General features: G+C 37.8%; 1 protein-coding gene across 7 annotated transcripts in view; it reads left to right on the top strand.

The window, feature by feature from the left end:
- The window catches only part of LOC121341351, a 227,271-nt gene extending 215,211 nt beyond the window's left edge, over positions 1-12,060 (top strand). For all 7 annotated transcript variants that reach the window (XR_005953419.1, XR_005953417.1, XR_005953416.1 and 4 more), the window contains one exon: positions 9,665-12,060. Coding sequence is in view for 3 of the 7 variants with exons in the window: in XM_041414796.1 (XP_041270730.1) it covers positions 9,665-9,856 (192 nt within the window). In the remaining 4 variants the exon portion in view is untranslated. The remainder of the gene's footprint in view (positions 1-9,664) is intronic.
- The last annotated feature ends 289 nt before the right edge of the window (positions 12,061-12,349 follow it).

Here is a 12,349-nt window from a genome sequence, read left to right as displayed (position 1 = left end):
TCAGGACTTTCAATGTTATAAATATTTTTGATACATTTTGAGTGGGGCCTGGGCTAAGCACAAACCCCTTCCATTGTCAATATGTTTGAGTGCATGTTTTGTCTGAAAAGTAATCAAAGGTACAGATTATATGAGCCTTTAATATTCATTGTTATTTCCTCTGAAAGATTCAGCTTTGCTTTGCAATTGCTGCATTGTAATCAATTTGCTGTGTGCAGTTTCTGTTATTTAACCTGCAGACTCCTGCAGTATGGGATGAGGCACAGTTTTTGAAGTAAGGCTATTTTAAGGACTAACTTCTAAGAGATTTCAGGTTCAGCATATCCAAGTATGGTATATGCTTTCTTATTGTTTGTTTCCTTTTTAATTTAAAGTCGAGGTGCACTTCAGGCAGCAGCTAAAATGCATTAATTGAGGTATTTTTTTTCACTACACTGCTATTTGTTTGGTCATTCTTTTAAATTTGATACATACACACACTGTTGACTCTGATCACTTTTGACATTGTTTGAAAATTCATGGGAAATGATAAATATTTCTTTGTTCTCAAAATGCATATTTGAGTTTGAATTCAATTAAAATATAATCAAAAATAGTTAAAGAAGCAAACTGCTCTATGCACTAATTTAAAGAAAAAACTTTTAAAATGGAACTCTGTGGAGCTTTCGTAGATACATAGGCCTCTCTTCACCGTTGGTTGAGTTTATTTAAAGAGCTTTTCTAGTCACCTTTGAACCTAAATGATTTCTCCAGATGTACAGAAGTGAACAATGTAAAAATCTTGCTGCTTCAGCAGAACAGGATCCAGCTGGCAGGGAACTGGATCTGCAAGTCATTGGTTACAGCTGTGTTTCGATTTATGTGATGGTTGAAAAAATAAATTACTGGATTAAATGGCTAGAAAGAGGACTCTTTGTTTAGCCCTTGTGTGGGGACTGAAAGTGTTTATGGTGCTGTTTTCTTCAGAGCCTTTGCAAAGTAAGCTGGACAAATAGACTTATTCAAAACTTGTCTGAAATGTTGTGCATTCAGCTTTATTTCTTTACAGAAGAAACTGTATGTTTTTGTATAATGCTGTCAGCCAGCAACCATTCTTAAGGTCTCTTGGCCTTTGAAAGTGGCAGTAGCATTTTAGCAATGTCTTGTAGGCACTGCAGTTTATCATTGGAAGGCAGTTTCCTTTCGTTAAAGGTTTTCAAATGCACTTCTTGGCATGAATGCAAATACATGTAGGGACTCTGTCAAACTCATAACTTTTTAATGGGTTTAATATTTCAGCTTTGTATACCACTTACCTTTTGCTCTACATAATAGTGCTGATGTAATTGTAAATTGGGTGCACAATAATTTACAGAGCAGGCACAATGAAATCAGAAACGAATGCCAAGTGTTTGGATTATTGCATATCTTATTTTAATGTTCTAACTATGGTGATTATGTCTTATTACCTGATATCCTGATTCTGCAAAGATTCACATGCTTAATTTTACTGAGCAGTTCCACTTTGCTTGATAGGACTGAGTGGTGCACAGAGCCCATCACAGCTTTGTTACCTATTTTGAAAAGAAATGTGTTGGGTTTTTTTAATCTTTATATGATTAGGGTCTTTTGAAATCTCACAAACCGCCTTTTCTACTGCAGATAGCTTGGGTTGAAGTTTTGATTAACATCTTCCAGTGAAGTCCCTGTTCCATTGCAGTCACTGGGCGTGTTACCACTGGCTTCTCTTAGGATACAATTGCACTTTTAAAAGTGTATTTTAATGCTTTTACTTATAACCAATATCCCAAGACCCACAAGTGATTTTTCTTAAGCAGTGAAACTGTTGCTAGTAATGCTAGTGATGTGATATGCTAGGAAATGTGAAAAAAAAGGTTTGATATTAGACCAAAAGGAGTTTTGAAGGCTTCCTGCAGGAGCTATGGAGAGCAAAATAACAGCATAGAACTTTCAGTCGTGGCAGACAGTGCACTTACAGTGAATTTTTTAAAGATTTAGCTGGCTTTCAGCATAATAGTTTGTAAAGCCAGGAGCTTTTCAGCACTTATATCTGTTTATTCAGCAATATTTCCTAGTAATTATTTTGGGCTGACCATGAGTTTCTTTTTACAGTCATAAAGCTGTAGCTGTAGCCAAGTATCAGTTACATCCTATTTATTAAAACATTTCTAAAACAGTGCATAAATGTGAAAAATTATGGTTGTGATTAGATCATAATTGTTGTTGTATCAAGATTCAATTACTTTTTTAAAAACAGTTTGCACAAATTGTTTTCAAGAGATTGCCTTTTTAAAAACCTGCAAAGCACTGACCAAGAGCTAAATACCAGAACAGGAGTTCCAAGGCAAAAATGAAAGCAAACAAGTTGGCCAAGTTCCATCATAAGCCACCCTCAGAAATACCAGAGAGAGGCTTAAAATATTTTAAATAGAATATTTCCCCTCCCCCCTTTTCTTTTATTGTTGTCCCCGAGCAGCATTATTACATTAAGAGCCATGCGACAGAAAGTCGTGGTGATGCAGAATAAATAACCATAATGTATCAAAAGCAGACAAAGGTGTGATTGATCTGTCTGGAATTGGCAGACTCTTTCGCTGTGTCAGGCTGTTTCTTTGATCAATGAAGGTATAGCCTCTGACCTTTAAAAAAAATCAATGAGATTGATTGAAAGGAGAGAGAGAACTATGAGAATGCAGGATAGCTTTAACCTTCACTGTCTAGAAAATTCAAAATATTCTGGTTTTGCAGGCATTGAACCTATTTTGTATTTTCTTCTTAAATTGCTTTTGTCTCCAGACTGCTTTTGAATCTTCTAAAAACAACATTGTAGAAAGGTTGTGTCTGAATGTTTCTCACAAATGTGTATCTTCAGCTTGCATTAAGAAAACAGGAGTGGTTTTGTCCTACAGCAGAATTCTGTACATTCTCATAGTGTTTGCAGCATGTACCAAATACCCTTAATTTCCTTTTACAAATTTTGACTTTTATGTGGCAAATACACACCTCAGAGTAGGTGCTCAGAGAAATGGTTCAGGTCATTTCAGAAATATCATCCACCCGAATAAAGGGATTTCTATTGCCCTATTTCAGGATCAGACTCACTGGTGATTGCAACAATAGTGTGTAACCAGCATATTTTGGTGATCTGATTCTATCTATCTAATATTGTGGTTTTATCAATTACGTGTGTGTGTGTGTGTGTGTGTGTGTGTGTGTGTGTGTGTGTGTGTGTTTGCAGGTATACCTACAGGTCAGGGAACAGCAAAATTGTCATACTGAAAAATTTACAAAGCGGGATTTTTAAAATAGTTCTTGGCACTTTACTGCTTTCTTATTGAACAGACTACAAATGCAGACCTGGCAGTTTAGGCAAAAACAGGTTTTGAACAGTTGGAATTTCATTTTAGTACTGGGCCCTTCCTTTCTTCCCATTATGCTGATGCTGTATTAAGTAGTAACACAAAGCAATTAGTGAAGTATAAAAACTATTCATAAATCGAAAAGTTAATTCATTCATTATTCATGCTCTCACAGCTCAAGGAAACATAGGTCAAAAAAAGTATACATATCACAGTGGTTTGTTTTCACAAATAACTACTTTTTTCATTGAAAATGTTGGCAAAATCAAGGTCTATTGAATAGAATTCACACAAAAAGTAATTCAAACTGCAATAATTTCTGCTGTCATATGTCTGTGTTTTAATAAAGGGCAGGTAAATTGACAAGTCAGCAAGGAGATGGTATAATAGCATTTCTTGAGTAAGATGGAGCTTGCGTAGGAAGAGAAGAATATTGCTGTTTCTCTGTAATTTTATTTCTGTGATTTCCTTTCTGTAATAGATTGTGTAGGCTATATATATTTTCAGTACTTTATGATCAGGTGGGAATCGCAGCTAAGTTAAAAAAGACACTCTTACTAAATTACGAGATTAATTCTGGATGTAGCATTTCTAAAAAAGAAAATAGAATGGTAGATTTTTTTTTTTTTTTTTTTTTTTTTTTAATGGCAAATCTGGGACTAGGTAGCTGTGAGAATTTTCTGAAGTCTTTATCCCCTTGCTGTTCATCAGTGAGGTGAGAAGGTGTTAGGGACAATCATACAGAACTATGGTGTAGGTCATTCCAACTAGGCACAAGTCTAACAGTGTTACTCTTCTAAGTTATTTAAATGCTACATTAAGATAATCTTTTTTTATTAAGATCATTTCCATGTGCACTATGATGAAGAAACTTTTGTTTCTAGAAAAAGAAAAGGAATAAGTGTGTTATGTCTCAGTTTGAGCACACTAAGGATATAAAGATGAGAACTGTAAAATCAGAATAACATTTGATATTAATGCATTTCTCTCTTCCCATTAGATACCTTCTGATTTTGCTCTATTGGTATCTAATTCTTCTCATCACATTCTCTTAACATTACTATCTGTTATTCCAGAGAGTCCTTGTCTGTTATACAAAGTTTGCATTAATATTGCAAATCACCTCACTCTTGCTGTTTAAGAAACAAAAGGCTGATCCTGTATTTGAGCAGGTTCTGATATCTGACATGCACATCCAGTCTCACCTCTCCTCCCTCTCCGTCCAGAAGTAATAATCCAGGAAACATCTTCTTTTTTCTTCTCTCTCTCTCTTTTTCTTTTTTTTTTTTTTAATTTTATTTTTTTTTTATTATATTTTTGGGTGCTTTCAGCAATGGCTGCCCCCCTTTCTGTTCCTCACAGACACAAACTGCATCTTTCCAGTGTGGATGTGGATGCTGTCCCCTTGTGGATGATGCTCACAGTCTGAGCTGCTGCCTGCAAAACTGAGCAGTGCCCTTCAGCCAGTTTAAGGTGGTGCCTGGTGCAGTGCATTCATTTAGCATGACTAAAGGACAAAATTAAAGTTCTTTTTGTTTCTCATCCCCCTGCCAACTACAGCTTTCCCAGAAAAGAGGCAAAGCTGAGGTCATTTTTTTTCCATCTGTGAGGGGTCAGTGACTGCAACCAAGCTGTTCCTGACTGAGGTATAAGCCTGTTAAAAAGCACCTATGCTAGCAGCTGAATGATTTTCGAGACCAATTTTTTTATATTTCTACTAATGAAAACAGCGGGTCATTAAATCCAGCAGTCGATCTCCAATTATAACCTGGTTTGGACAGCATGGAGCCCTGCTCAGACAGACCCCCGACCTCGGCCTTTGCCTTTGCTGTGAGATCCCTGTTTGCTGTCCCTGTCCCATACCCACTGCTCGCATCTCTAGGAGCACAAATTCCCCCCCAAAATACCATTTCCACAGCTATTTCTGCTATTTGGTACTTGCAGTGCTGCCTGGAGTGGAGCTGTGCATTCTGTCTGTCCAGATGAGAAGCAGATCTATGGTTAAAAAAGGTGTGGTTCTGCTTGGAAACAGAGGCAGTGTGTACAGGCAGTGATGTAAGTGTAAATGTACCAGGGTTTTCTTTTGCTATTATTATTTAATTCTAACAGAAGAAAACAGACTTAAGAGACCTGAATTCTGGATACCTGCTACCTGTATTCTGTCTTTCCTCCTGAGAAAATCAGAGACAGAGATGTGAGAATTGCTGGAGCATTTTAATGAAAAGCTGTTAGACCTTTTCCTTCACAGGAATAAAAAAATTAAAAAAAAATAAAAAAAAAAGTTTAATGGTTGACATTTAATCTTCATACAGTAAATAATAATTACAGGCAAGAATTTAAAGTGGTTCTGCTCATAGTCAAGCCTGATGGTTCTTTTCTCCTTTCATTGCATGAGGATTTACTGTACTGTGGATGCAAAATGTAAATGATGGGCAATTCTGTGAAATTCAGACATGCACACAAAACTGTCTTTCCAACTTTTTCACACTTACTTTCAAACTGAAAATGGATTTTCCTGGTGGCTGATTAACCAGAAATGAGTTGTTTCTAACTAGGTTGATGGGAGGAGGGTTCTGTAATATTGGATTAGAGAAAGGAGTGAACAGCTTCAGTTTAATTCAACTAGTCTTCTATTTTTAATCTCCAAGGAAACAGCTGAGTTGAATGTTAATTAAACAGCAGTCTTTGATCCACCCAGCCACTCCCGGAGGCATAATAATAATATATAAGTGCACAGCAGCACATATATAATATGTACACTTAAAGGAATGCATCTAATCTCACCATATTCACATTTAAAACATTTCTTGCTGACCCACTCTGATATTATTTAAATAGGGAAAGGAAAAAAGAGGAGAAAATGCTAAGCTAAACTTTGTTGGTCTGAAGGTAGGGCAGCAGAGCAAGCGTGAGTTCCTATTATGAGGATGTATAAGGGTTAATGATTAGAAGAGTGGAATCAGGAAAGACCTTAAGCCCAGATCTATGACAGTGGTAATTGAGCTGATTGATTACGACATCTCGTTTCAGACGACTATTGATTTAATCTAGTCTGCAGTCCCATTGGCCCCAGAGGTGCTGCCGAGTGAGGCTCAGCACTTGAACCTGGGTACTCTTCCCTACTCACCGTCTGGATATAAATTTCCAGAATCTGCAACCATTTATAATTTTCACTCATCTTCATCCTTTTATTCAGAAGCCTCTAATTTCATCAGGCTAATGTTTTTAACCGTTGAGGGAAGAGGCTCAGGGAAAATGAAGTGGCACAGACTGAAAAGGGTGGGTTTTTAAAAAAAAAGGCAAGGCAGAGAGCCGGGGCTCTGTGGCCAGTATTTGCATCTGTTGTCTCTGATTCGCAGAGCTAGCAAAGGCTTCTTTTGGAGGCAGTCCACAAAGCTGGGCTATCAGTAGGCAGTTTGCTGTACGTGCACGTTCAATTATTAAAATAGTAGACGTTTTTTTCTTTCTGATAGCCATAGTGAGGTCATGACATTAATTTATCCAGGGTATTGTGGGTAACTATACAGAAAAAAAGCATAAAGGGCACAGATGCTGGAGCAGCAAAAAATGGATGGGTCTGAGCAAAAGGAGATTAAGAGGCGATGACCAATCTAATGTACGTATAGCAATAAGAAGCTGGCATCCGTCACAGACTGTTGATGGCAATAAGTATTTTAAGCCATGCTGTGCATGTGGTAATTTTTTTTTTATATACCTCAGTAACTGCTAAGCTGAATGCTGTAATCCTGTATTTTTTCAGTTTCCCAAATCTGATTTTGGTCTTGTTTTTGTTGTCTCATGCTTGGCATTCTTCGCTCGCTCTCTGTACGTGGGTGTGTGTCTGTCTCCGTCTCTCCCTTTCTCTGAGATTACAAACTTAACTGTTTCCTAATTGTCTACTTTCTTCCATCCTTTTCCTAAGAAATTAATCACCATCACCACGACTGGTCCTTAGCGCGCACTAGCTGGGCTTAGGGCGTGTACCTGGTGTTTTGGCTTCCTTCCTTTACTTTGGGGCTGTGTGGTATTTTCTTTTGGACCTTTCCTGCAAGTAGATGCCCTTTCCTTTCGCTGCTGCTGCCATAAGGTTGCCAAAAGGCTACCTGAGCCGGGACTGCAGCACTGCATCCTGGGACCTGCCCGCCCGGCTGCGCCGAGGGCTTCCACAGCACCAGGCAGCTCAGAGAATTGGCTGGTGAATTGCGTATCACCTGTCCCCCCCCTCTGGTAAATAATTTCTATACCGCGAATCACAGTGGTGTGGTATTGTCTGGAAAAGTAATTCCCAAATACTGTTGGCGTAAAAAAGGGAAAAGCCGAAAGACTGTCAACATCGTAAGCCATTAAAGTCCCTTGCCTTAAGAACAAAGGAACAAGGTAAAAATGCACACAATGATTATGCTCTGTGGATTTTCATAGCCTGTCAGACAACTTGTGCCTGTGGTTCAGTTATCAGCCTTTGTGCTTTGTTTTGTGTTGTATATTTTCTATACGTGTCTTCTGTTTCTGCGTGTGTGTATTCGGTGTGTATGTATGTGTTCAGACTTCTCTACCAAAACGGAGCAAATATCATACAGAAAAATACACAAGTGGGGCTCAAACATGCATTTTCAGTACTCAGTGTGATGGTGCGGGTGTATTGCCATTGTTCTCTTGCAGTGTTCCCTTTGATACAAGCAGCTTCTATTTTTTGTATTTTATTCTAACTAAGAAGTCTAAAATAAAAGAAAAGAAAAAGAGGAAAAAAAATTGCTTAGTCCAGTTAAATGCCAGTTGAACCCCAGAAACTCATGATTTCAGCACAGTGAATGGTGATTCAGACCCTGGCAGGGTTTTGGCTATGAGACAATTCCTACTTATAGAGAGTACAATGAAGGGGGGAGGAAGATAGCATTAATTTTGAGGAAGATTAATATTAGTCTTTTAATGTTCATTATTTTCTGAAGTGAATCCTTGTAGCTTTTGAGAGCTAGTGTGTCCTTCCCACTGGTATTTATTCGAGCACAGGAAAAAATGAAGAAGGCGTAGAATAAACTCCTAAGACTGTTCAAGAATTACTGGCATTATTTCTCTCTACATCACGTGTGAGCCTGGGTTGCCTGCTATTCCTGAGGCAGAGGATCGAGGATGAAAGTCTGTGTGTCAGAGCCTGTTTTCACAACTGCATTTGGAGATCTGTCTTATTGATTAGGAAAAAAAGGGGGTGGGAATACGAGTGTGAGGTGAGGGGAGGACCGACTGACTACTGGCTTATTGCAGCTCAAGACATTTTCTTCCGGAAAGATGTCAAACAACTGAGACACAGCAACAGAGGAAGTAGAAAGGTGGAAAAATAAGAAGAGGGACCCTTTGGAAGAAATGAAGGCATTCCTTATGAGAGCCTTGAGGTTTTTTTTTTTTTCTTCTAACATCTGACCCACAAGGGCTAGAGTGACAGCGTCATGCAAATGCTGCAGTCCAGCAGGTCTGAGAGAGGGTGGATGCTAGAGAGTGAGTTAATGTTAATGATGAGTGCAGTGAAAATACCAGCCGATACCACCCCCTCCACACACAACTGCTCTGAGTCAGCATCCGCTGCTTTGCCGTGCCTTTGAGGGCCTCTGTGTGTGTGTGTGTGTGTGTGTGTGTGCGCGCATGTGTGTGTGTGTGTGCGCGTGTGTGTGCTGTGACCGTGTGTGTGTGCATGGAAGGTAAAGCCAGTCAGTCAGTGAGAAGCAAAGGTACGTTCGAGAGCAGCTAAAATCTGACTGATTTCCATCTTCAGAGCATCAGATGTATTCCCTAAAGAGGATGGGTCTATGCGATGGGGGTGGTATAATTATGTTAATGTCATATTTATAGAGGGGAGAGATTTTTCATTCTAATTATTGATTTGAAAGCTGTGGTCAGAATTGTTTGTTAAATCATGATCAGCTTTAAAAAAAGAAATTGAATGAAATCTAGGGACTGCTATACATATATATCTCTCTCATATATGTGTATATATATATTTTGTTTCATTTAACTATTATGTGTCTGACGCATAACTGATTGAATGGTGCACAGTGACAAAGAAACGGCTCTTATATAATGTTGCATTATATCATCAGCTGAAATAATATTGTAAATAATCCAAAATGTTCTGAAATCTGAAGTATCAGTCTGGAGGGGAGGGTGAAGGGCAGGGGTGGGGGTGGGGGGCACTGGCAAATCTTTTCTTCGGCAGAGCACTCTGTAAAGCTTTCTTGTAAATGGATGGTTCACCTGTTCGACCAGCAGAGATTCTAATTCTTCCCCCCCTCTTCTCTTTTTTTTCCTTTTTAAAGCTGAACGGCTTCCCGAAGAGCTCTGAGTTTTCTATGCCAGATTCTGCTCCAGTGGCTAGGACCTTTATGGCTGCTGTTTCTTTTGCTCTGGGATCTCATGGAGGAAAAAAAAAAGCCACGATGGATCCTGTCCCTAAAGTAGAAATTTTCTTTTTCATTCTGCAAACAAGGCTAAAGATCGGAGGAGAATGAATGCAAAAGTAATTCAGGATTGTGGTCGTGCCATTAAAAGTGTTCGGCTTCAGAACAAAATTATTTGGGAAATCCAAGCAATTCTTCTTACTGTATCGACAGTATTTGAAAGTTATGTGTGCTTTGAGTAATCTGGTTCAAGTGACAACAATCTCTGCATGTCAATGTTTTCTGCAGCTTATGGAGTGAAGGCTAGTTTTGCCATTGGAAAGGAAGAAGCTTTTTCTAGCAGTCTGTAGAAGGATTAAATGTTGAATGGGGGGAAGAGGCAAAAAGTGAATACACGCCCAAAGGTTATCCTTGCATCGTGAATGGGTTTAAAGTACTCTGTAACCCAGGGCCCACCTGAACAGTAGGATACCGGGGAAATATTTCAATTAGAACCCCCTTAACAAGCATTTAATCCTTCTTTCAGGCATTAAGGAAATAGAATAAAATTGTTACTGTACAAATCTGCTGGAAGCAGATTTTAACCCATTTGTAGACGCTTCCCTCTGATGCATTATAGTAACACAGCTACTTGTGAGACAAGGCAGTGAAGATTTTTATCCTGTGTTCTTTGTTTTTTCTTTTCAAAAGTTAAGGACCAGACTCTCAGAAAAGTCTGTTCGGTCAGCTGATACATTGTTCGAATGTATGTATGCATCTTGCCTGCTTATTTGATCTTTTCTGCCCCCTACTTGAAACTGTGGTTTGTTTATTTGGGGGGAAGGAGGTGGTGTTGATTTGGTGGGGGGACGGGACATTGGTTTTAGGGCTTCTTTTGGGTTTGGGTTTTCTTTCTATTTAACAATAGCAGTGAGAGTTTTGGTGACAGCGATTATGACTACTAAACAATTCAGTTTATTGGAAGACGAATTCTTCTGGATCATATCGGACTTTTCCTAGTCCCTGAGACCCTAACTTGTGAGGTTTTTTAGCAACAATCACAAGTCAGGCTCTTGGGACCTAGGCGGAGGGGAACCAGCAGCTTTGGACTTTGTTTGTTTCTCTGCAGAATTTAGAGAACCAAAGGAGCTTTCCTTGCCTGGAAGGGTAAAAAGGAAAATATACCTATTTTAAATGTTAAGCATCAGAACTGTTCCTAAAAAAAAAAAAAAGAAAAAAAAAAGAAAAAAAAAAAAATCCAAACTGTTACTCATTGTGCAGCATAAGGATGTTACATATTTATATGTTTAGAAAACTGGACTAGATGTCATGTAGCATTTAGAATTATAATCTAACCTGAATGTTAGTTTGCACGTAAAAATTCCCCCAAACAACAAAAACAAAAAAAAACTCCCACTCAAAACAGATACTAAAATACTTCCAACCATAATATTAATACTATTATTATTATTATTGTAGACAATTCTGATAAATAATTACCACAAAGTATATACTTATCCTTACTGTTCAAGCATTAATTGACTTTTAAAACATAAAACATAAATACTGATGTTTGAGGCCTAGAAAACATTCATTCTATTGTTTGAATAATGATTTCAGTCTACAGGAAAACTGTTGCTTAGCTTTTCCTGTAACATGGAACAAAGAGTATTTTGTATTTAGTTGCCATCCTTTTTCTTTGTCCAAGTGAGAACACAATATGTCATTTAAAATATTCTTTCATTTAATTTACATTTTAATCTGAAAGAGAATATTGGTTTAAAAATCATACTTCAGTATTAACATCCCTTTACACTCAGAAACGTATTTCTTGTACCTGTTCAATTTGAAGCGAACCCACAATACTCTAAGCACTGGATTCAACTTGTAACTTCCCCATCACTTCTTATATTTTTTATCCCTCTGAAAAAAACCAGTGTGAGCTGTAGCTTGTCCCTCATGTGTTAAGTTCTGCACTGACTTTGCATAAGGAGATTCACAAGCACATGACTTATTCTGCACTGCTTATTTGCCTCAAACATCTGATCTAAAACACATAATTTGATTTGTATTTCTTAATATTTTATAGGTGAGTTAGTTCTGAGTCATTTTTCTCTGTTTCCTGTGTCTAACCAAGATGCTGAAGGACTTTGTTGGTACATCAGACTTCACTGAAACAAAGGCTTCACACAGATCAGGCATCTAAACTATTTGTTAATTTCAAAAGTGGTATTTTGGTTGCAGTATGTTTTTTCCACTTGTGTGGGAGGAATTGTGTTTTATTGTTAAGCATCAACACTATTGTTAAAATAAATTGTTCTTATCTGTTAGTATAATATTTTTTCTTCTTGTCTTGTTTTCTTAAGAGACAGAAACTATGCTCAGTACATAGTTTTCAAGTTGCTCAAGATATAATTAGTCTTTAAATAGTCATAAAAAATATTGCCTTAGCAATTACAATGATGATACAGTTCCTGTAAATATGTAATTCTTTTCTTCATAAACTGTCAATCCCACACGCTAAGAACACCCAAAAGAGCTACTTGCAAAAATTTAGATACAGAGGTAACCTTTTTAACACAGATGTGATATTGTGTGTGTTTTGACTTCTGTTTAGGAAATATT

Source organism: Onychostruthus taczanowskii, unplaced genomic scaffold, assembly GCF_017590055.1.
Source record: "Onychostruthus taczanowskii isolate IOZ18803 unplaced genomic scaffold, ASM1759005v1 scaffold47, whole genome shotgun sequence".
Classification (NCBI taxonomy): Eukaryota; Metazoa; Chordata; class Aves; order Passeriformes; family Passeridae; genus Onychostruthus; species Onychostruthus taczanowskii.
Note: the sequence above shows the minus strand (reverse complement) of the source record. Positions and strands in the feature narration are given on the sequence as shown.